General features: G+C 35.5%; 1 protein-coding gene across 1 annotated transcript in view; it reads right to left on the minus strand.

Moving 5' to 3' along the window:
- The window catches only part of gabbr1a (gamma-aminobutyric acid (GABA) B receptor, 1a), a 129,764-nt gene that overhangs the window by 15,454 nt on the left and 87,839 nt on the right, over positions 1-26,471 (minus strand). The window contains exons 16-20 of the mRNA XM_689405.10: positions 10,910-11,060; positions 8,453-8,585; positions 7,673-7,789; positions 1,878-1,985; positions 1,562-1,655 (exon numbers count right to left, since the gene is read on the minus strand). Coding sequence (XP_694497.5) covers positions 1,562-1,655; positions 1,878-1,985; positions 7,673-7,789; positions 8,453-8,585; positions 10,910-11,060 — 603 coding nt within the window. The remainder of the gene's footprint in view (positions 1-1,561; positions 1,656-1,877; positions 1,986-7,672; positions 7,790-8,452; positions 8,586-10,909; positions 11,061-26,471) is intronic.

Here is a 26,471-nt window from a genome sequence, read left to right on the forward strand (position 1 = left end):
AAAATAATAATTTTCTAGATCAGAGGTGTCAAACGCTGAGCTAACAGGATGATTTAAGCAAGCAAACTAAGCAGAAAATTAAATGATTATTATTTCATGTCATTATAAATTGATTGAGTAAACCTGAGTTAATATTTAATGTTAATAAACATCAACGTCAAACTCTACAGAGTCTACAGGATGACTTAAAGAAAAAGAAATCTAAATAAGTCAATTAAAACACATAAATCCTGAAAAATGCATAATAATTTATCATCATAATTTAATATTTGATCATAATTAAGACTGTCAAGAGTAGAGTCCAAAGGATGATTTAAGAAAATAAATTATAAAAATAAATTATTAAAAAAGTCATTGTTAAACATAAAAAAATCAAATTTAGATTAGTATGTAAAAAAATAATGCATTTCACTTATTTATTGTTCTTTATTGTTCGTTGTATTATTGCAATGTGATGTCTGTCTTGTTAATGGGATTTCATGCAAGCTTGTAATTCTCAGCATTTTTAATTTGTTATTGTATTTCTTGTAGTGTTTTGAGTTTAAGAACAGCGCATCATAAATAAAACTTATTATTAGTATTATTAAACTTAGATATATACAGTATACATAAATAAAACAAAGTGTTCTAGACTAGAGGTGTCAAATACACAGCCGATAGGATAATTTAAGTGGGTAAAAGGTGGAGAAAATGCCATGTTTATTTGTTAATGATATATTGATAATCTTGAGTAGAACAACTATTAAATATTTATGATTAGTGGTTTGTTCCTCTAATTAAAAATCCCTGTTAAAGCCGCTGTCAAAAATGACAAATAAAAGTTTATATAACTGACCTGATATATTGTAATAATTCTGAGGTTGCACAACAAAGGTTTTCAAAACAAAACAAAATTAAATTAAATTAAATTAAGAAAAAAAATAAAAATACAATAAAAATACAATCAAATCAAATAAAAAAAATCTAAACTTAATAAAAAAGAAAAGAAAAGAAAAAGAAAAGTAAAAAAGAAAAAAGAAAAAAGAAAAAATAAAGAAAAGAAAAGAAAAGAAAAAGAAAAACGCAAATGAAATAAAATAAACAAAATGAAAACAATAAAATCAAATAAAATCAAAACAAAAATAAAATACCATAAAATAAAATAAAGTAAAAATAAAAATAAAATAACATAAAATCAAAATAAATAAATAAAATATTATAAAAAATTAATTAAATAAAATAACAAATAAAAAATTAAATTAAATTAAATACAAATTAACAACATTGTGTTGATCAAAAAAATAATAATAAAAAATCTTAATAAACTGAACAACAAAACATCTTTATCTATCATTATAATTCACTTCATAGAAAAAGTTTCATCCTTATCAGTGGTTTGTTCAAATTAAAAATCATTATTAAATCTACTGTCAAACAGTGATTTGGTGGAATAAAAAATAAATAATTTATATTGTTAGCTAATACTTTTTATCTTCTTTAGTCTTTAATATTTAGGATTATTAGCTAAAAAAAACTCAGTAATGACCACTTAAAAGAGGTCGATTCAATACTGGACACTCACCAAGCCACGTGTTCATCTTCTTTGAGCTGCAGTGCTCGAGAAGCGGCTGAATCAACACATCCAGATCTTCTTTAGGAGCCTCTTTAGTGAACTGCTGCTTCCAGCGAGAAAAAAAAAACAAGAGAGAGAGCGAGGAGAGCACTTTAAAGGACAGAGATTGAGGTCAATGCAGCGCTACAATCCTTCACCATTAACACCTACTTCGTTGAGCTTGCTCGGCAGAAATTTGCCAAGGCACCTCAGAGGAAGGGCATCATAAAAATCACAGTAACAAGAAGAAGAATAAAAATAATAAAAATAATAAAGTGTCACCGACCTCCACGGTTATGTGCAGCGGGTCCATGATCTGCCAGATAAGCAGAGAGAGAACATCAATAGCCAGCAGAACGGCGACGGTGGCGTACAGCTTCCACGGCTCCAAGTGCTGCGAACAACATAACAACGACGTAATTATTAGTTTGTGTTACATGGACACAAAACATCGAGACCATAACAAGCAGAAATAGCTGTTCATGCACAGCAGCTTTCAACACTGTATAGTAGCATTTATATTGGAGAAAGAAGAAAATCTATTATGTGTATGTGTTGTTCTTTATGTAATGGATTGTTTATTCTAAAAACTAAATTTAATTGACTTGTCGATTCTCAGGCAGTCCAATTTTTTTCACAAGGACATTAAAGTCCACATAAAACATAAGAGCGACTATTTTTTTTTATTTGCATATTATGGAGCAGTTCCAAAAGAAACGTAATATTAAATGAGAACAGTGGGTGTGGCTTGTGTACTACCGGAATCTAATTGGATGTAGTGAAGTAGGCATTTCATTAAGAAAGATCTGGAAGAGGGTTTCAAGAGAGATATTACAACCTAACAGACACCTCATCTTCATCATTTCTGTTTGTTGTCAAAGCAAACAACTGAAGGGGCGTGGTTAAGTATGTTAACCACGCCCAATAGCTCAGACAGACGTTGTCAGTGTTCTGCCACTCTGTTCTTGTAAATTCTTGTTTTGGTGGCAGAGTCCGGACACTAGCTCTGTCTTGTCCTGTCCTGTTGTGCTTGGCTCAAGTTTTCTTGAGTCGAGCACTCATTTTTTGTCATTGTGTGTGTCTCTGGTGCTGTCGTGAGCACGCGCAGATCGTGCGCGCTCCCGCTTCTGAGTGTGCTTGGGACGCGCTCTTGTGCTCCATTTGTGTTTTGTTCTGTCGGCATTGCGCTGTTTCATCCTCAGCATCTCAGTCTGTTTGGTTTTGGTTCCGGTTGGGGCTGAGATGAAACATGCACGTTGCATATGTGTGAGCGCACGGTAAGGTGTTTTAATTTATTGTGTGCTCGTGTATTGCCTCTGTTTATGTTGTAGCGTCTGTTTATGTGTCAGTGCTTTAGTCTTGTTGATTAATGTAAACGCGCGGTTAATGAGTTCTTTCATTGACTGCGTGTTCTTGTCCCGTTTTATGTGAGCACATCGCTTGTGGTGTTCTTGTGTCATGTGCTCTCCCGTCTAATGTCTAGTCCCACCCTCCTTGTTAACCCATTATTAGTTTATCATGTTCACCTGTTTGTTTGTTGATTATTTCTGCTTATATTCTCCTCATGCCTGCTGTCCTGTGCCAGTTCATCATCGTTTATAGCCCTGTCCTGTTTCCAGTTCTGATCCCTGCCAGCCTGCCCAGTCAAGTTTGTTTGTTTATTCGTTTTGTTTTATTAATGTCCGAGGCTCCTGATAAAGACCTATCTTTTTATTAAAGCATACACTTAATGCATCACATAGCGGTATGATGCATGAATGTGCTCCACGCAGGGTTTTTTTTTTGCATCTCGTTTATAAACAATATGAAGAGCAGCTATGCTAATTATTTTCTTTATTCTCTATTTCCACCTGGGGATACTCATCCCAAGGCCCCCAGAGACTATGCAGTGCCACCAATGTGATCCAAGACCAGCAACAAGATGATCCCAAGGTTGCTATAATCCTGGACCAGGCCGGATGATAAGTGGCTTCAGTGGTGGTCTTTACAAAGGAGTGGAGTTCTTTATTCCTGTGATGCTCCAGGGACAGACGAGTCTTCGCTAAACCAAGCGTCTCCAGCATTTTCCAGCCTTCTGCACCTAGACTGCAGCTCTGCACAAGACATTTGGCCAGAGGGGAAATGTTCGTGCCCAATTGAGCCTGGTCTCTCTCTCTCTCAAGGTTTTTTAATTCTTCGCTTTTGCTAATTGGTGAAGTTTTTTCCTTGCCACTGTCGCCACTGGCTTGCATAGTTCGGGACCCGTAAATCTGAAGATACAGAAGAATAACTAAATAACTGAAGCACTAATTATAAATGTTAAATATTTGTTTAAAGCTACATGTATAGGAGGGATTCAGGAGTAACATATTGTCAAGTTATTATAATGTATGTACACACTTAGTTCTCTTTATTAGAGTGGTTACTCGTCTTTGATAACATTCAATCAATTAATCATCCGTTCAATCAAAGTTGATTTACGGTCATTCTATGGATCATTTCCCTCAACACAACTCTATTAATCACCGCTTTTTTAAGTTTTCGCATGCTCACGTTGGTATCAGATTTGACAGCATCAGGCCAACAAGTTCTTGGGCAGCCTTTGTTCCTACTTCTGCTGACCATTCCCAGCATGACTGCCTTCTCAAGTGAATTGCTAAGCATGACATGGCCAAAATTGGATCATTTCTGTTTGGTAATCTTGGCTTTCAGCGAGGTCTTTTTCATGATGCACTCTAGAACTTCTTTGCTGGAGATTCTTGCTGTCCACGGGATGCACAACAGTCTCCTCCAGCACCACAAATTGAAGGTGGCGATCGATTTTCTGTCTGTCTTCTTGATCATCCAGGTCTCGCAGCCATAGAGTAAGTTTCTATGGGAGACCACATGGTAAAGTCAGGTTGCTGCCAGAAGTGGTGTTAGTGAGGCCAGCAGTAGGCGCTCAACCAGCAGTCTGTGTGGGTCCTAACGCCCCAGTTTAGTAAAAGGGACTCCATACTGCTCAGTGAGAGCCATCTTTCCGATGAGAGGTTAAACCTGACTGGTCGTTAAAAGTGTACTTTATAACATCACTTACCTCTCCATGGATTCATCGGTTTTACTGTTCATTAAAAATAAAATGATTTAATTATACAAGTTACGGTCTTAGTATTATATAACAAATCTATACTTTTGATTTAAGAAAATGTAAACATAAATCACCCTAAATGTGAAGTGAAATGGGTTATACACAGACTTGTGTCTTTTATTATCAGATTTAATAAACTACAATAGACTTTATACAAGTATAAAGTACAAGACGCATGCAATAAGAAATAAAGATAACGTAAAGCAATTTGGTAAACAAAGACAACCTTGTACAAAACGGTAACATATTTAAAGATAATTATAAAAGGTGACAGACAAAATAATACACCTGATAACAAATAATAGATTTATAAGACCAAAAACTGTCTGTTATATACGCACAAAATGTATTAAATATCATGTATTAACTACAATGACAGATGCAATCCAGCGGTACATCCTTGATGGACTTGGCTGTAAAGGTGCTCTCAGCGGGAGAGGTGATAACGAAGCTCCCGCTGACAAGCTGGGGGTCAGAGTTCGCATAAGCTGAGGTGCATCGCCAAAGACGTGCTATCTATGTAAACAAACGGCTGATTAGAGTTTAAAACAACTACATTCTCTCCTGAAAAACTCTTAAAACTTGTAACACAACAGAGGAGATTTTTAAAATCGTGCGGTTTTCTCCTCCGTCATTAGCTTTTGCTGATTATGCTGCAATGCATTCTTGGATTGGACCTCTAAAAGCATCCTTGACAAAAGGGGCGGAGCAAGTACACATCCGGGAATTTTATCTGTACTTGGCAAGATGTAAACTTTGAATTGGAACAATACTTCGGCGACAGTTAATGACGTTTCACAAGGACACAAGAACGCAAGTACAGACAAGAACGCATACAAAGAAACAGCCTTGGAAACTATTTTGAAGTCAATTTTGACTTTATAAAATCAAATTGGTTTTGGAACGACACAAAATAACTACATTTTTAAAGAACTGCCACCTTCTCAATTACACATTTATTTTCCTGTCAAGGTGAATGATGGAATGGCTCTGACACCATAACAATTGTGTTTACTTGCATTGCATGGTGGGTAACAGGAAAGCGGGAATGCCAATCACCAGCAAACATGACGAAAGTGGTGTGTTACAAATGTGGAGTTATTTTAAGTTCATACTGCATCCATTAATCCCTGGCCGCAGGCTCCCTCTGGGCTGGCAGACTGGGAAAACGGGATAGAAGTGAATTTCGCAGCACACTTTCTCCTCTCTCTCTCTTTCTCTCTCCGCCTTAATCGCCGTGCAGGCGTCAAATGACCCGAGAGCCTCCGTTTCACCACATTCTGCCTGAGCGCCGAACTTTCTTCAAGTGCTGTCGAACCACTTAGGCAAATTGCCCCATTATGGACATCAGGAGAGTTGAAAGTCATCTCGATTCGTCGTGCGGAGCGCTTGAATAATAAAGCCCCCTGAAGGTCGGATTTCCGTAAAAAGAAGTTTAACGCTCATCCATATTCATCTATATTCCACAGCCTGGGTAATCTGGTCGTCGTTTGATGAGGTCTTTGGGTTTCCCTAATGCCGTGTCTTATTGCTTTAGGACACAGGATCAGAGCAAGCACACGTGTCAGGATGCTAATAGTGTGTTTATTTATGTTGTGTTAGAGTGAAGCAGACTGAAGAGTGTGTGAGATGTTTTATCCTCTTTTTCATGCTGGGAAGCTTCATCTAGCTCTGTGGATTGTTTAATATGCAGTGAACTCTGAGTAGCTCTGCGTAATGCCTACTCGCTGCTCATCATATCTGCAGATTCGGCAAAATTATCCAAAATAATTAAGGGGTTACTGAAAAACGCAAAGTCCTGTCATCGCTGTGATTAAGCGAAATGTAATTTCAATTAAATGAATTAGGTCTGTGTGGACGCATCCTCATGATTCAAAACGCTTATATGGCACAATAGGAAATGTTTGTGCTGTTGAATGTTTTATTATGTAATATTTTGCTATGAATTATTACTAATGTATTTGTAAAATAATATAAAAAAATTATAACAAATATTTATTTTTTCCAAAATAATTTTGCAGTCCACTGTTTTTTTTAAACTGATTATGTATTATAAATAATTATTAATTAATTGATAACATATTAACTGATAATTATTAAAATATTTTTACATTAGTCCTATAACATTGTAAAATATTTTTGCTAAGTTTAAACATAAGCTTAAAACTATTTTAATTTGATTAAATTTACAAATGAGCAATATCACTTGAGTAGCAGTGCAATGTGGCTGTATATCGGATGACGATATACAGTACAGCCACATCACAATGCTACGAGTGTGATATTACGTTTATACAGCAGTTCGACGCCATAATCTTGTATATAAAAAGAAAATCAAACATGGAGAGTATAAAAATCTTTTTGTATTAGGAACTACTTTCTTCCGCCATTCATTTACATCGGCAGTTGACAGTCAGAACAGCAGAAGCTTTTACTAATTCACCAACGTCACTTTAGAGCTAGTGTTTGAAAGATTCTCTAGTGTAATGTCTAAAGTAAGGACGAAATAGGTGATTTTGCTGACATTGTAAAATTATAAGGCTGAACGGCATGAAATGTCATCAATCTACAGTGACATCTCCCTACAGTATTAGTCTATTACAGTCTACAGTATTTCTCTGTTGCAATTGGGATATCACAATAATTAACCCCGACAAAAAGCAGCACAATCACTGCCAGATTACTGTTGTGTTTAAGATAAGGAAAAACGCTAAACACATGCGGGCTTTTCTTCTTTCTTTTTGCCAACACAACAAATTCCTGATATGCGAGTCCCATCTCAGACTCAATACACTACAGTTATATGGTATAAATACAGCACCACAACATACAAAAGAGAGAGACTGACTCATGACTAGGATGACTGAAAATTAGAAGTCCATGTGCATATACCCCATTACAATGTTCAAAGAAAGTCTGAAAAACACAATAAATTAACACATAGCAGTAATGTAGTGCCCACTTATCACATTTACCTTCCTTTTCTCCTTCTTCTCATCTTTCTTGGTGAAAACAGTATGAACCCACCAGATCTTGGTGAACATGCTGCCATAGGCCAAACTGAAGCCCAGTCCCAGCAGCCACAGCCGAAACTACAACACAACCACAGAAAGACTTTATTCAGTGCTACATGCAGCTACAAAACAGACATTCATTTTTACATCTTCATAAGATAAGTATAAGACATATGTTCTTTTTGTAAATGTCGGCATAAAATCTATTTCCCCCTACTACTTTTTTCCCTCCAACTATACTACTTTTTAAGAAACATTTAAAAATTTTTGGAACCATAAACACGTCAGGCTAAACAATGAAAATAAATCATAGACTCCTGCTGTCTTCATTAGTTTCAAGAACACAGATTTCTTTACAATTTGATATATCATCTTTGGATATCTTTCTTTTCAGGGGATATAAAGTAAGCCACTGCCTTGTTCAGGTATATTGCATGCTTGGATGTTGGTTTATAAACAATTTGTTTTTCAAATGTTTCCTGAATCGTGGGCTGACAAGTAGCTTTAGATGTGGTGGGTTGTTTTCTGCTGAAAAAACTGTTGCCCTAAAAAACTGAATAAAATATTCATAAAAACAAGCTAAAAAAAGTACATATACTGTAGGAATGGTATAATAGAAAAATCTTGAGGTTTTAAAACCTTGACTTTTCCACAGTAAACCTTGAAACCGGTTATCATCCCATGCCTACAAATGAGAGGCAGTGGCGATTAAAAAAGGGGCTATAATGTTTCCAACAGTACCTGGCAAACCACAGGGAATTGTGATCTACGGACATGGAGGCCATCGATGCCCAGAGGAAAGACAGCGGCCAGAGCCAGAACACAACCCACCGCGGTCATGTTGTTCAGATACGGCTGAGAGTTCTGGATGTACCTGTCAGATGAAGAAATCAACACCTAAATGACAAGCTTCTGATATGAGATCAAATAAAGTGTTGGAACTGACAAGGAGCCTTAAAATAAAGAAAAATCTAATTTTCTTCTCCATTATAAATAACAACTCACTAACTGATCATACATTACCTGATAATGATTAAAATACATTTTATTATTCAAAAGTTTAAACATATGTTTTAAACAATTTTGTTAGAATTAAAGTAACAACTTACAATAAACCCCTATTCCTTTACATTAGATACTGCAGTAAAATTGATTTATTCTATATTATATATGTATTTCTATATTCTTTAAATCCACTTTGCTATTTTATAGCTAATTTGCCCTGCATTATTTTTAATATTTAAATAGTAATTTTATTTATATTATTAGCATCAAATATAAATTCATTCTCTATTATAAATAATAATGCATTAATTAATGATGCATTGTCTGATAATTATTTTTTTAAATTTATGAGTTTTAAACATAAGCTTCTGTTATTTGAAGTGCCAAAACTTTACTCTGCAGTTTAGAGTGGATTTTATTACAAATGTTATCTAAGATAATTTCATTTTATCTCTCAAACATGTGTGAGGCTCATTTTTAGAGTTTAAAAAAAAATATATATATTGTAATTGTGTAAAATTTTGTAATCGTTGTCTTATTTCTAATAACTACTTTTGTGTGAAACTTTATTTTTCTATAAGGATTTAAACATCCACAGCTTGTTTATAATGAACAAGTTCACTTAAATAGCAGTTTCGTGTCTTGTTGTTCCTCATCTATTACGCCCCATTCACACTGGGCTTTAGGGTCAACGTTTGTCAGAGAGCATGTCTGAATTTGGGGCTGAGGCAATCGTCATAGCAGCATCAGCCAATTAATTAGTCAGCAATCGGCTACTTTCTAAGCTGATGTATTTGCATTAAGCGATCTGATTGGCTGACGCTTCCATCGGCACTTGAAAAGTTGAGAGAGTCCCAACTTCTGCAGCAATGAACGCCACTGAAGCAGTGCTGATGGATCCATAATGCAGCTTGGCAACGCCTCACGTCATCCCATTCAAAGAGCATGGGAAGCGTTGAAGCTGACGCCCCGTGTAAATGGGGTGTTATGAATGGCAGCAATAACTACAACTGGCTGAATGTTTTCCTTTTCGTTCCCCCTTGACCAATTAAAAAAAAAATCAAAGGGATGTAATTGTAAATAAACTATATTAAAATACTGAATATTAATATTTTTGTGCACCTGTTTTTCAATATTTATAATTATATTATTACTATATTATATTATATAATAATAATATAATTATTATATATAATAATATAATTATTACATATTATTTTCCATATTTATTGTGTTAACGTTAATTATTGACTGAACCAACATTAACATTATATTTTTACAGCATTAGTTAACTGTTTATGTTACTTAACAAACACAATTATTTTTTGTTATATATGTGTGTGTGCATATGCATTTATGTCTTCCACAATTACTGTCCATGCTTTTAATGCACGGTATCTGATCAACAAACATGTAGAAATTATCATTAATATTTACAAACGCTCCAGACACTTTCCTGTTTAACAAACTGAAGTAGTGAGTGGTTTTATGGTGTTTGTGTATGATTATACGTATCCATATTATCAATGTTCTATTTATTACAGTGGTATTATTTTCCACATGACCTAGGAAAACCTAACAAAAAAAGTTATTTAAATATTGTTGAACATAAGCTAAATGTAAAAATAAATTGAAAAGGTAAACACAAATACAGCTGAGGTGAAAATGATTAGTGATTTTTCCTTTTCCAAATATTTCCCAAATGATGCTAAACAGAGCAAGGACATTTTCACAGTAATTCCTATAATATTTTTTCTTCAGGGGAAAGTCTTATTTGTTTTATTTTGGCTAGAATAAAAGCAGTTTTTCATTTTTTTAAGAATCATTTTAAGGTCAAAATTATCAGCCCCCTTGAGCTATATATTTTTTCCGATAGCCTGCAAAACAAACCATCGTTATACAATGATTTGCCCAATTACTCTAACTTGCCTAGTTAACCGAGTTAAGCCTTTAAATGTCACTTTTAACTGTATAGAAGTGTTTTGAAAAATCTCTAGTAAAATATTATGTACTGTCATAATGGCAAAGATAAAATAAATCAGTTATTAGAAATGAGTTATTAAAACTATTATGTTTAGAAATGTGTCGAAAAATATTCTGTCCGTTAAGCAGAAATTGGAGGAAAATATACAGGAGGGCTAATAATTCTGACTTTAACTGCACATGTATTTGTTTTGATGTGATTACACTGACCTGACGCTGCTGTTGTAAATATTGAATGAGAGGCAGACGATGCCCAGCAGGATCCCGAGTCCAGCAAACACAGACACGGAGACAAAGAGCTTCTGAGAGAGATACCTGAACTCCTTTATCACTTTGGTCTGGTCTGCCGGTGGACTGAGGCCTGTCAACATCACAAAACAGAGACGAAATATCAGAGAAACTGCAGATAAGAGCGTCAGATCACAGAGCGGTGACACCAGATGGAGAGAGAAAAACTGTGATTGACTTCATTGACAGTTTGAAGAGCGAAAAAAGCCAAGTAGAGAGTCATTAGCTTCATCTGCGCTGTCAGACTTCAGAACACATGACGAGCGGAGAATATTAATGGAGGTTTCTGACAGACGGTTTGCTGTGAAATAAGGCCACTGGGCCGGTTTGACACGTCAATCGTGTGGAAAATTTTCTGGGGGGAAAAAAGGAAGCTCGCGACATTCACACTTAAGCAGGACCAGACGCAATCTGACTTCTTTCACACTTTTCACACTCTCTGCTCAATTTAGCGAGAAATCTGGAGAATTCTGTGAAACAGATTTAAAGAGGTGTTAAATGGAGCTGGAGGAACTGCTTCCCAAAATACAAAAAAAACATTAAATAAATAAAAACTGAAATAAATAAATAAATAAAAAGATAAATAAATAAATAAATAAATAAATATAAATAAATAAATAAATAAATAAATAAATAAAAATGAAAAAAATAAAATAAAATAAATACATAAAACATTAAATAAATACATCAATTAAATTAAATAAACAAACAAATATAGAAATAAATAATAATAAAAAATAAACAATATATAAATATAAATAAACAAACAAATAAAAAACTATAAAAACACAATGAACAAACAAACAACAAATAAACAAATAAACAAAAAGGAAGATCGCAACATTCACACTTAAGCAGGACCAAACGCAATCTGACTTCTTTGACACTTTTCACACTCTTCGCTCAATTTAGCGAGAAATCTGGAGAATTCTGTGAAACAGATTTAAAGAGGTGTTAAATGGAGCTGGGAGTACTTCTTCCCAAAAAACAAATAAACATTAGAAAAAAATGTAACAAATGAATGCAAGATTCCAGGAATGGGTCAAATAATCAATAATTGCAATAACTTAAATTAGATTAATACTTTATCAAAATTACTAAATTATTATTTAAATGAAACAGTGTAACAATGTACTAATTAAACGAGTTGAAAGAATTATGGTACTGTGCTATAATAGATCATATACTGTAATTAGACGAATAAGCTGATAGTCAATAATAATTTGTTCGAAAAATCAATACAAATAATAATACAAAAATGATTATTAAATGAATTTTACATAATAATAATAATAATAATAAAAATAATAATAACAATAACTATAATGATAATAATGATAATAATAAATAAAATAAATAAATAAAATCAATAACACATAAAAATAAGCAGACAAATAAATAAATTAATTAATTAATAAACAAATACATAAAAATAGAAATAAAAAACGAAATTAAAACACATAAAATAAACAAAAACAAAAATAAACAAACAAACAACTAAAGTGATAATCAAATAAACAAATAAATATAAAAATTAAATAAATTATCAAATTAGTAAAAAAAATAATTAATAAATAAATATAAAATAAATAAATATAAAAAATAAAACAAGCAAATAAATATATAAATATATAAATAAACAAATAAACAAATAAATGAAAACTAAATAAATAAATAAATAAATCCATAAATAAATAAATATAGAAATAAGTATATGAACAAATAAACTAATTAATAAAAACAAAATAAATAAACTGACCAATATTATTAGTCCCTTTAGCTACAGAACAAACCACTCTTGGCCATTGATTTCACACAGTCGGCTAAACAGCTTTCATTTCTTTAACAAAAACATCAGTGACAACACCAGCCTAAATTATCACAACTACCTTAACATTTCACAGATCATTCACACATCAAATGAGCTAACAGTGTCAATTACAGCCCTATAGCGAATGCATTGTATACGTGTTGTATCACCACGAATGTTATCAATCTTACAGGAACTGTGACTACTTTATAATTATAAAACCAACATCTTGCTATTCAATCTGTCACTATAATTATAACCAAAAAAGCAGGATTCTGGTGGGAGCAATAATCACCGTGATGATTACTGTCTTGTGTGCATCACTTTCTGAAACAGGCGAACAAATGACAGGCCCTGACACGAGTTAAAATGAGAGTTTTTTTGTCTGTCAGAGGAAAGCGTGTCATTATCGGCGATGCCAAGCTGACCGTGAGGGACATGTGTTGGTGACAGCTGGTGCTCGGGTTTGTCAAACTGACACTATGTTTGTTGATATTTTTTTCAGGATGACGGGTCAGGAGTGACATTTGAGACTGCAATGCAGTGAGAGATAAATGTGTGTGTGTGTGTGTGTGTGTGTTGTAAAAAAAAATGGATAAAGATTCAAAGTAAACCATTTGTTCAAAGTTGTTGGAAAATAATCACATAAAAAATTATACTTTGAACCAACTTTAAAAAACTACTGTAATTTTTTCCTGCTAAAATGAGTAGTTTTTCCTCAAAGTATAATTTAATGTTGGTTCAAACTCTAAAATTTCATTACTGTGTAGTGTTTCTGCTAAAATGAGTAGTTTTTCCTTAAAGTAGAGGTCTGCGCTGGACTGTTTTTATAATCCCGCTCCCAGGAGGTTTTATTCCGTATCCGACCGCTCACGCTGAATATTCAGCCTTTGTTTACCTGCCCCCCGCTTAGAATAATTTTTTACTCGACCCAATCATTCCCACAAAATTTATGCCCCGTTTACGCTAATATATTTTTGTTGTAAAATGCATTAGTTTTTCATGTCATCCGTCCACACTACGCCAGAGTTTTCGAGTGCTGAAAACGGTGCTTTTATTCTAAAACGCTTCTGCTTTGGGTCAGTGTGAATAGGGGAAAACGGAGAAATCTGAAAACGGAGACAGGGCTGCAGATATTATCTGATTGGGGCTTTTTTCTCAATATTAAGTAGCCTAAACAAAGTTCAGTCTTGCATCCTTTGCTTGTACCCTAAGTTTAGACTTTGCAGGTTTGATATGGAAAACAAACTCCAGAAGACACGTCAGATAAATCTTTAAAGGGAACAGTGTACTTTATAACCTCATTTACTTCACCCTGCTACGTTATTTCACTCTCTTAAAAATAAAATGAAAGCATGATATGCTGCGACTGCAGCTGGTCCAGAACGCAGCTGCTAGGCTTTCAACAGGCAAAAAAAAACGAGAGCACATTACACCTGTACTGGTTTCCGTACACTGGCTGTATGTACTGCTGTATGTTTTTAAATCCGTCCATGGCCTGGCCCCTAAGTATATTTCTGAGTTAATTAATATACACCAACCCATGAGATCTCTTCGCTCTAAGGATCGACTCTATGTGTAAGTTCCTTGATCATGCTTGAAATGTCAAGGTGATAGAGCTTTTTCAGTAGCAGCTCCAAGACTACAACCTTCCACTCTCCATAAGAACAGCGGCAACTTTTGAGTCTTTTCAGAGGTCACTGAGAACACACTTATTTTCTTAAACTTTTAATCATGCGTTGTGAGTTTATGTATTTTGGTTCTGGTATGTTTGCATGTGTTTTATGTGTTTTTTTTTTCATTGTGGTTTGTTGAAAGTGCTCTAGAAATAAATTGAATTGAGGAACTGTCTATTTTCATGTTGATATTAGCAACTTGACATCAAATATGTTGAGGCATCATGTAGCTACGTGTTTATATGAGCGTCATTCACTGTATGACCTCCGACATGCATAGCTCTCATGGCTGCAGTGCATGCCAGAGTGTGTGTGCGTGATGTGCGTTTTCAGTGGTATAGTGTGGACGGAGAGCTGTTCAGACGCTGGGTGAAACACCAGTGTGGATGTGGATCGTTTTCATTCTAAAACACTGTTTTAAAACTAAAAAGTAATAGTGTAAACGGGCCTTAGATCTGGTTTCCAAAATCTCACGTTTAAATTGGTACTACCAAAAGAAAGATATAACAGATAAAACTGTAGGCTAAATGTCAGTTTTGTTTGCCCCTTTGTGATGAGACATGAGTGCCACCTTAAACCTCAGGTTCCAGTCTTGTGCCTTTGAGATACTATAAACTTTATAAACTATAAACTATAAACTTTGAGATATTATAAAATCGCGCAAAGGATTTTTTTTCCATTTGCATCTATGATGCATAAAAAAGACTCCCATACATCAGACTTGCCTGATGTGGGTTTCCTAAGAGTAAACTGACCGTTTTCTAATGCAAGCTAAAAGTCCTTCAAGGACAGCGCATCTTCCGTTTTCTCTGCCATGGTAAAGCCCACTCTCAGGACCGTTATGCAGATGATGCGCGCACAGACTGTGTGAAAAAAAAGTGCAGAGAAAATGTGCAGAGAAAGCACTGGTCATGCATTCATCATGCGTAATAGTTGTGAACACTGGCTGTACCGGTGCTCAATGAGAATGAGGAAATCACAGATATGCTTTTCCGAAATAATGTTGGGACTCGGGAGCACTATATTGTTAGACCGCCTGCTCCTGTTCAAATTAGCTAAGTTACTGACGGCTATCACGTTTTATTTAGAAACTTAATTCCGCGCTGCAAGAAATCTGGTCGGGTTGCAGACCTCTACCCTTAGAGTATAATTAAACTTTGGTTCAAATTTCAAAATGTCATTCGTTCATGGATTTTCCTTCAGCTTAGTCCATTATTTATCAAGAGTTGACACAGTGGAATGAACCGCCAACTATTCCAGCATAAGTGTTACGCAGCAGATGCCACAACCCAGTACTGCAAAACACCCACACACTCTAACATTCACAAACACACTCAAACTCTAAATTGGTTGCTGCTGGAAGGGCATCCGTTGTGTAAAACATATGCTGGATAAGTTTCATTCCGCTGTGGCGACCCCTGATAAATAAAGGGACTAAGCAGAAGGAAAAAGAATTAATGAAATCCAGTGTTTAATTGTTTGAGAATTGACTAAACTAATGGTTAAAGTTTCTAATTGTTAAAGCTAAATGTTTGCTCAATCTGATATGCACTCATACCAATCAACCCTCCCGTTATTCACAGGATTTTCCCGTATTTTTGCAATTCTTTACAGCTATCATCTAGCAAAAGGTATTTTCCTGTATTTCTCCTGTATTTTAATCTTTCTAGGAAGGGTGGCAATAAACACTAAACCAATCCTCGCTATACTAAACCCATTCGGCCAAACCACAAGGGGACACCACTTGCTCTTAAAGGGCCATGAAACCCCCTCGTTTCAGCGGGGTGTTTTCACACCTCTACTTTGGTAAAAGTCAGAAAAGTGGGCGTGTCCAGCTTTGTTTAGGGGGGAGTGTCAGAGGAACTAAAGAGGGATGGTGTGGGAGTGTCTATTTGGGCGCGCTGAGTTTCAGAGTCAAAATACACACATAGGGGACAAAGCGACTGTGTTTACATGGACATCTGTAGTCAAATTATTTGGCAAATTACTAAATGGTGGACATTAACTGCAGTTGGGCTCTTTCATTCAGGGAATTCATTTATGTCCCTCGCGACAAACGAGATTTTTGATTCGAGGAGCTGCTCTAAGCGTGTATTTTTCATGCAATGTTTGATACCGCACAGCGTATGAAAGAAAAAAACCCTCCGCATTTCCCGGAAACTTAGATGCACACGGCAGGTAGTGTCAGAAAGCTGCGTGTGTTATTCCGGTCACAGAATGCGGTGAAAATCATACACGAGGCAAAAGTTTGGTTGTGGTGCTAACATGTTTAGACTCGGTGCAATAGTTTGTTCGATATGAAAAAACTGAATAAACAAAGAGCACTGGTCGCTTACTTACCAAATCTGTAGTGACAGGACAATCACCAGCAATTAGAGCCGCATCTTTATTAAGAGGAGACTACAAGCGAATCCGGATCTCAGCGTTTGCAGATGAGAACAGCTCTCAGGTAAACAATAATCCTCCTTAGACACGTAAGTTATTGTTGTCAAGCTTCGCGTACACTGTAATCCACACGTGACTCCAGCCGCGCTCTCACAGAGAGAAAATGAAAACAAAACTTAACTGCAGCAAACTATAAAAGCAACACTTCACGCTTGTTTTGCCAATACAACGTGGCGTCTCTGTCGTCTAAACACTATGACAGTAATGAATATTAATGAAGTTGCACAATAGAGCGCGCTGATTGGTTTGAACCAAGCTTTACTCATGCATTCATGCATCACACAGTAAGACGTATTAAGACACATTCTGGCACAGACGTCCAGTCTGCACGCTGGAATACACGCTATTATGTCATGACCGTGACGCAGCTTCAAAAATTTGTTTCAAACCGAAAGTACGAATTTGCTTGAAATAACTCAAAAACAACCAATTTACACTTTTTAGTGAAATATAGGTGTCCTAATAGTGTTTTTAGCAGTGTGGGACACATATACGACTGTCAACAGCTCAAAAAATGTGTTTTGGTGTTTCGTGATCCTTTAAATATAAATCTGTTCTATACTTTCAATTTATTTAGGTATGAAAAAAATTGAAATACATATATAAACAGCGGGATTCCCTTCCTTTCCATTACAGATGACGTTTGCCACTTCTATGCAATCCTCAAAACAGCCAGTTCACGTAGCAGTACGTGACTGTCAGTTGCGCTGCATAGTGATTTAAAGCGGAGTGAAAGTGGACATTCTGGGGTTTGAATGCTTGTTTGAACAGACATATACACATAATGATAATAATAATAACAACAACATCTAAACATGTCAATCTTCGCAGGTTTTCTTTTAAACACAACTTTTGTCTTAAATGAGCAAAAAAAAAATTTTAAAAAATCCAAGCAATCAAATGTTTTCAATATAGATCTGTGCATTTTTTAAGTGACAGCTCTGTTATTTGGTGTAATAAAATGAATAAGGGGAGGGGAGATGGGTATCACTTATTTTTTTACATCCCAATGTTGACATGTATGTGTAAATGCAAGACTTCAGCAGCTCAACAGTTCAAGGAAAATGCAGTTATTTCATCAAAGTTACCAGGGAACGTGCTCAAAACACACTGAAATGAATGGCGTTTATAGTGTAGTGTTTCTGTTGTCCTTAATCTGAAAATCAGGACAAAATATTGCTTCAGAGTCCTGACTTACCAACAGTTTCCACAGCAATTTGAAGGTAAAAGTCATGCTGTAGTGGTTGTCAGGAGCTATACTGAAAGATGACAGAAAATCGAGGCCACTACCCTATGGATCAAAAGAACATACAAACTCAGGTCCTGACTTCAGGTTACAGGTGTTGTGTATGTGTGTTTTTTTAAAAGGACAAAGTATTGTTTCAGTAGAAAATTGAAAAGTGCCAAAATGCTTGAGATTCTCACCCAATAGATCCCGCTATTTGGAAAGAACATCTGCTGTTTCTGCTATTATCAAGGGCAACAAAAAAAGAGGCAAGAAATGTCATGCCAGCTTGACGCTCTGCTGTTCTCCGTGGGGGAGAGAGGAAGGAGAGACTAAATGGGTCATAACTCAGAGTTCAGCTTTTCTGAAAATAGCCACCAATAGATAAAACGGGGGTACATTTGCAATTGAGCGAGGAAAATGCTTGTAAACTGTCACATTGTGTGCCCTTTTGTGGAAAGCGGAGCAGAGAAAGACCCGTTTCAGGACGTTTATTGAGTCCATTTTTGGAGATCTGATCATGAGTGGGCATTACCTTGAAATCCATAAGCACTTATTACATTATTAATTTAGTAGATTATTGGAAATTATATAATAATAAGAATTATATAAATATATAATCATTTATTTCTGATTGGCTCCTAAAGCACCATTTAGAGCATTTAAAAAAATGCATTACTGTCATATACAGTTGAAGTCAATATTAGTCCTTCTGTGATTTTTTTTGTCTTTTTTTCTTTTAAATTTTTACCGAATTATGTTTAACAGAGCAAGGAATTTTTCACAGTATTTCCTATAATATTTTTTCTTATGGAGAAAGTCTTATTTGTTTTAATTTGGCTAGAATAAAAGCAGTTTTAATTTTTTTTAAAGACCATTTTAACCCTTTAACTGCCACACCAATAAAAAAAAAAATAGACTGCATTTCTTAACTCCTATAATGTTGCTATAAAACACTCAATGGATTTTTTTCCAACACATCCCATAATTTCTAAAATGTCAACCTCTGTCAAATGGTTGATATGTCGGTTTTAGGAGTGTAACAGGTCATGGTTGATCCGTGATTCATGCGGATCCCAACCCACGGTTTGGAACACACATAATCTGCGGATTAATACTTTTTTTTGTACTGTAGATTAATCCTTAATTTGTAATGATCACAGAGAGATCACCTCTCACGTTATTGAAATCACATGTATGAAAGTGTTTAGGCTAGTATCTTCAAAAATATCTAGTAAAATTGTATGTACCGTCATCATGGCAAGAATAAAAGATGAGTAATTAGAAAAGAGTTATTAAAATTATTATATTTTGAAATGTGTCGAGAAATTGGGGATAAATATATACAGGGCAGCTAATAATTCTGACTTCAACTGTATATTCATTACACTTTACCCAATATAAATATAAAATATTATCATGTTATCATGTATCATATCATTCGATATCAATAATTATCGAAAATTTTAATAATACATTAAGGAACATTGATTTTTTTTATTTAACCACTTTATTTTAATTTACCAACATTTCTAAGCTAAAATATTTAAACAAAATACCTATAATAAAATGAACATAAGTGTTAAAGAGACTCATACTTGATAAATAAAATGTTACAAAGTGTGTATAATGGTAAAGATAGATCAACATCTGTGGGGTGTCAATAATAATGACACAGTAAACCTCAAACTCTGTAAACAAAACAAATTATGATAATCAGATCTAAGCTTTCAAGTTAAGGCACCAGCCGTCATTATTCAAATACATACTGGAACATTACAATTTATAAAGCTGAATGATTATATTATCGCTATGCTAAAAAAATCCTTCATATTGGAAGCTAGTGGCAGGGATGCACAAGAAAAGAAACCAAAAAGCCACTCTGGCGACATCATTACATCCTTTTTTATTTACAATTTCATCACTGCTGCTATATGGCAATCATTTTCGTGTGCGTTGTTATTCTGATTTGAAGTGACAAGCGCAAGCGTGTGCTTTGTGTTTGTCTGAGGTAATTAGTCTGCCATTATTACTGAAATGTGTAAATCCCATACAAAGTGTGAAGCAGATTGGTTCGTTCTAGCACTCGGTGGCATTTGGAAAAGTTCAGATGTTTTCAATTAGGTGTACCTGGAAAATGCCTTCATTGAAAATGACAAACTGACACCCTAAGCCACAGTTGTCAGACTCAGTTCCAAAAGGGCCGCAGCTCTGCACAGTTTAGTTCCAACCCTAATTAAACACACCTGATCAAACTAATTGAGTCCTTCAGGCTTGTTTGAAACCTACAGCTAAGTGTGTTGGAGCAGGGTTGGAACTAAACTGTGCAGGGCTTCGGCCCTCCAGGAATTGAGTTTGACACCCCTGCCCTAAGCTAATTGGCATCGAGATGGTAGCTCAGCAGCCACATTTTAATAAAACTATAGCACTTCATAATAAAACAACATGCCATTCATTCATTCATTTTCTTGTAAGCTCAGTCCCCCCATTATTCCGGGGTTGCCACAGTGGAATGAACCGCCAACTTATCCAGCAAGTTTTTACGCAGCGGATGCCCTTCCAGCCGCAACCCATCTCTGGGAAAACTACATGCCAAACTTTTTTTATTATCGATATTAACAATGGTGTTCGGTCAATAAATACCGATATCTGTTTTATTGCCCAGCCATAGTGAGATGTTACACTTGACAATAACATTACACTTTTAAAGTAAAGTGTACCAGCTGACAAAGAAAACCGACTGGCAAAAAAAAAAAAAAAAAAAAAAGAAAACTGGTGAGGGAAAAAATATACGCGTCAGAGGCAATTCTCATTTTTCAGATTCTCTAAATTTTATAATAAAAATGTTTTAGAGATCTGATCACGTGAATTGGAATTTCACTGATCACGGAAATTGTGCCCGATCACGCGGTTTCAGACGGTGTGTTACCTTCCAATCAGGACTTGAATATATATAATAATGAAGCTGAATGAGATCCAAAAGTTTACGTTCATATAATTATTAATCACCTGTTTCTAATCAGCCTGTCGCTAAAAGTGAGGAGGACATACCTCACAGAAGAGCTCTGTTTATTAACAGAGTTGTTGAATGGTAAAATAAGGTGAATTAAATAAAAAAAACAAGGAACATCCTGGATCTGTTTCTTCGCTCTTATTTATTCTTTTTTATATAAGTATCGAATCAGGTTTCAGTATCATAAAATACTCAAAATCAAATGACACACTCTGACTCGAAGGCAAAAAAAACCCTGATCGGGACATCCCTAGTTTTAATGCTCTCTGGTGTAGCATGACAGCTATATAGATGGCGGAGTCTAGGAGCAAATCAATGCGATAATTCCTTCCTCTGTACTAACCTAATAAACATGACTGAACATCTCCCGTCTCAAATAATCACTCAATCTGTTTCTCAACCACAGAGATGTCATTAAATTTGCTTAATCTTTCAGTGATGTCTTAACTATGTAATGCATGCTTAAATGAAGCTCCGGCAACTGTAACTGGGCTGCTATGGTTACTACTAATGGACTGGAACTAACGATTTTATTGCACATCTTCCAGCCAATCAGAATCAAGAGTTTCAACAGACAATGGGATAAATATCTATTAGGGGAAATGCCACTATGCAAAGAGTGCAAGTCTGCGGGAAACAGCTGATTAAAAGACTTTTAATAGTCTTAAAATCAACGTAAATTGGAAGTTGCTGGTCATTGATGTAATTCCAACTGAAATGCAATATAGAGTAGGGAGTGGGGCTTTCGCTCACAGCAACTAACGGTTATTCATTATTTATGCTTTTGAATTGCATTTTGGGACCTTGACCTTTCCTCCAAAAGTGTTTGATGTTCTCTTGCTGTCATTTTTAATAATCTGAAGTTATATATATATATATATATATATATATATATATATATATATATATATATATATATATATATATATATATATAGTTTGTGTTTGAGTTGTAAATTATGGTACAACCCATGGTAACAAACTGCCATTTGTAACATAGGAATGCTGGACAACGCACATGAGTATCCACATGCAGTTTCCTAAAGAGAGAATCGTCAGGCAGGCAACGGCAAGACATAATCATAAGGGTAATCCAGAAGCATAGTCAGAAACGGGTGAATAGTCAGTACAGGCTGCAAAACAACATTACCAAGAAAACAAGTAGAGGATCAAAACACGGAAGGACAAGACCAGGAAAATGCTTCATAATACTACAGGTTAACAAGACCAGCAACGTGTGTGTGAGACATGATTATAAAGTCCAGGTAATCAGTACATGATAAGTTACCAGCTGTGTGTGTGTAATAATGGGGATCAGGAACTGGTGTGTGTAAGGTCCATGATGGTATTTGTGGTCCAGTTCAGAGACAAATGTGCCAACACAATCTCACGGCAATTCGTAACTTTTTCATTTAGTGGCTAATTTGTACAAATTTGTACGATCTAATTCGTATATTTTAGTATGATTTGCTCATCTCCCAATGACAGTTGGGTTTAGGGGTGGAGTTAGGTGCCATGCCTCCTTTTTAAAATTGTACAATTTCATACGACTGAACTTGTATGAACTCATACGAATTAGCCACTGAACTACCAAAACATAAAATACTTAAGTTTTCTCGTGAGATCAGGCTGGATGTGCAGTTCTCCAGCGATCTGCAAGGATTAGATCACTGGTGATCAAAAATACCAATTCTTTTTCCTGCTATTATACAAAACCCTGGTAAATAACTGCCAGTAGTTTGTCCAGTTAGTTTACAGCTGTAATTCTCTTTTATTATTATTATTATTATTATTATTATTATTTCTTAAACAATATTTTGTCTCAAACTATTAAAAATGCCAATAAAAGTCACTTCTATAGATTTGCTGTTTTGAATTCTCAACATCAAACGTCGACAGGAAAGAGCTAATGCTCTCATAATGCAATTCACAACTGTGAATAAACATAAAACGCCACGTGAACTACAAATTACGGCTGTTAAATAACCAATTTTTTTTACATTGCATCAAACGGACGTTATCAGAAAGGAACTTCCAGTCCATCTTAAAAAGCACATGGTCAGAAAGTCAAAACAGTTTTGTTTCTTTCAGTGGATCAACTTGCACTGACTAATTGTGCACCAGCAAAATAAAGATTGTCAATTATTTTTTTTAATTGCACCTTACTCCAACACTTTTTCCAGACTTTTATGCATTTTTAATACTCTGAAGTGATAAATAGTCTGTGTTTTTGTTGTAAATCACAGTCCAAAAACCTGATAACAAACTGCCAGTATTTTTTCCTGTTATTTTACAGACTTAACTCTCTCTATATTATTTCTTAAACAATATCTTGTCTCAAACTACTAGAATGCCAAAAAGTCACTTTTATTGATTTGCAGTCAACATAAAACGTTGACAGAGAAGAGACAAAACTCCCATAATGCAATCCACAACCGTAAATAAACAGAAAACACCATGTGAACGGATCAAATGCACGCCAGCAAAATAAACATTATCAATTTTGATTCCAAGCTAACTTTACCCCTACACTTCTTCCAGACTTTGCTGCATTTTTACAGGGTATATGCAGCAATCCTAAAGAAAATTTCAATATCTTTTAAAGATTTTTTTTAAGACCTAACAAAGCATGAAATAATAAATTATGCGGCTGTTTTCAACAACAGGCTTCAGCCACTGTTTAAACTCGTCTGTCTCCAACCAGGAGTGCTCAAACTTACATTTTCCCATTTTGCCATCTGTTTCTCTCTATGGTTTCGATACATGTGGAGAGCGTCACATCATCTTCCTGCGTTTGTTGCAAATTACATGACATCATCATCACCCTGACACTCTAATTAAATACACCTGATCAAACTAATTGAGTCCTTCAGGCTTGTTTGAAACCTACAGGTAAGTGTGTTGGAGCAGAGTTGGAACTAAACTGTGCAGGGCTTCGGCCCTCCAGGAATTGAGTTTGACACCCCTGATGTAGACGGAGAAACTTGGCCGGACGGGCCCAGCCTGAATCGTTTGGATCGCCCACGCCATTGTTAATAATAGGAGGGAAATAAATATATTTATGCTTTTTTTGGAGTCTTTGGACAACGCTTGAACAAAATTTAAGACCTCGTAAAACACAATTAAGACTTTTTAATACCTTTTAAGGGCCTTCATTTTCTCATGTTTTATCAACTTTTAATACATTTTAAGGCCCTGCAAACATCCTGTTTTAATACTCTGAAGTGATATATAGTCTGTGTTTGAGTGGTAAATTTCAGTACAAAAACCTGGTAACAACTGCCAGTAGTTTGTCTAGTAGTTTAAATCTTTAACATCAAACTATGTTTGTTAAAAAATAAAACTCCCATGATGCAATCCATAACAGTAAATGAACAGAAAACACTATGTGAACCACAAAATATGGAACCTGTTAATTAACACATACTGTACAGTGCATTCAGAAAGTACTCATAGCGCTTCACTTTTTCCACATTTTTTTTATATTACAGCCTTATTCCAAATGAAAGACTAGTCAGGACAGAGGGCAAGACGAATGCAGCAACGTACAGAGACATCCTGAATGAAAACCTGCTTCAAAGTGCTCTTGACCTCAGACTGGGGCGATGGTTCATCTTCCAGCAGGACAATGACCCGAAGCACACCGCCAAAATATCAATGGAGTGGCTTCACAATAACTCGGTGAATGTCCTTGAGTGGCCCAGCCAGAGCGCAGACCTAAATCCTATTGAACATCTCTGGAGAAATCTGAAAATGGCTGTACACCATCACTTCCCATTCAACCTGATAGAGTTTAAGAGGTACTGCAAAGAGGAATGGGCAAAAATTCCCAAAGACCGGTGTGCCAAGCTTGTGGCATCATATTCAAAAAGACTTGAGGCTGTAATTGCTGCCAAATTGCTCTTTTTTTATTTCTATTAAATTTGCAACATTTAAAAAATCTATTTTTTTCACATTGTCATTATGGGGTACTGTGTGAAGATTTTTGAGGAAATAAATTAACTAAATCCATTATTGGAATAAGGCTGTAACATAAAAAATGTGGAAAAAGTGAAGCGCTATGAAGACTTTCCTGATGCATTGTACATTTATACTGCATCAAACTGATTTCATCAGAAAGAAACTGCCATTCCAGAGGGGAAGCACATGGTCAGACAGTCAAAACAGTTTTGTTTTTTCCAGTGGATTAACTTGCACTGATTAATTGTGTGCCAGCAAAATAAACATTGTCAATTTTGACTCCAAGCAGACTTTACACCTCCACTTCCAGACTTTGCAGTGAAACTTCAGCCTGCAACATTGATCTTCACCTTGTAGCCATTGTAAAAACAAGCACTGGTGAAGTGTGAGGTCATTACTGGTCTAATGTAGGGCAATGCAGCTTTGTTACCGTGGTGGAATCCACTCAATGGGATCACAGCATGAAGGACTGATTAGAGTCTAAATCAAGAATGACTCACAGAAGAGGACTGGGCAAATCCAGCAAATAATCGCCTCTGTATCTCTCGGGTGCGAAAATACAGGATTTTGGTGGTGGCAATTCAATTCCCATCTCTTGGCAGAAAACCAATTTGTGGGGTAATAGGGAAGGCCCCGTTTGGCGCTTTCGTAAACGATTGACTAGAATAGCATCCCAGCATCCATGCGAGAGAAAGAGAGTAAGTTGAGCTATACGACTAAATTTTTATTGAATACAGTCTAGCGAGGTGACATAACACCTGACAGGATGCTTTTTAAAGTAAAGCGTTTCTTTGTTTGCGCTGCTACTTTAGAACCGACTGGCAAAAAAAAAGACAGAAAACTGGGAATGAATTCATGAGGTGCAGGAGAAAACATACGCGTCAGAGGCATTTCTGTACCACTGACACATTCATGCATATGCTGAGTGTGAAACCGCTCACCCGTTTGCTCATTCATTACACGCTGAATGCAAACAATGAGAGCGTAAGTGAGCGAATTCATTCACAGGCGTGGATAATGCACTTTATGTGCCACTGCCTGATGAAAATAACGACTTCTATGGCCAGATTTAATAAAAAGGGCAAATTAGTATGCAAATACAATCAATTAAAGGGGCCAATGGGAGTGGAAAATTCTATGAGTGAATTAATGACGGCGCATGAATTTTAATTACAGGAGCTAACTTTCATTTTGTGGAGCATAAACCAGTCAAAATAAAACGGCAAACAAGCAGTGAAGATGACAGAATGCATGTAATCTACAAAAAAACACGGTTAAAGGGATAGTTCACAAAAAAATGACAATTTCCTCACAATTTACACACCCTCAAGTGGTTCTAAACTTTTATGAATTTCT

This window comes from Danio rerio, chromosome 15 (assembly GCF_049306965.1).
Source record: "Danio rerio strain Tuebingen ecotype United States chromosome 15, GRCz12tu, whole genome shotgun sequence".
Lineage (NCBI taxonomy): Eukaryota > Metazoa > Chordata > Actinopteri > Cypriniformes > Danionidae > Danio > Danio rerio.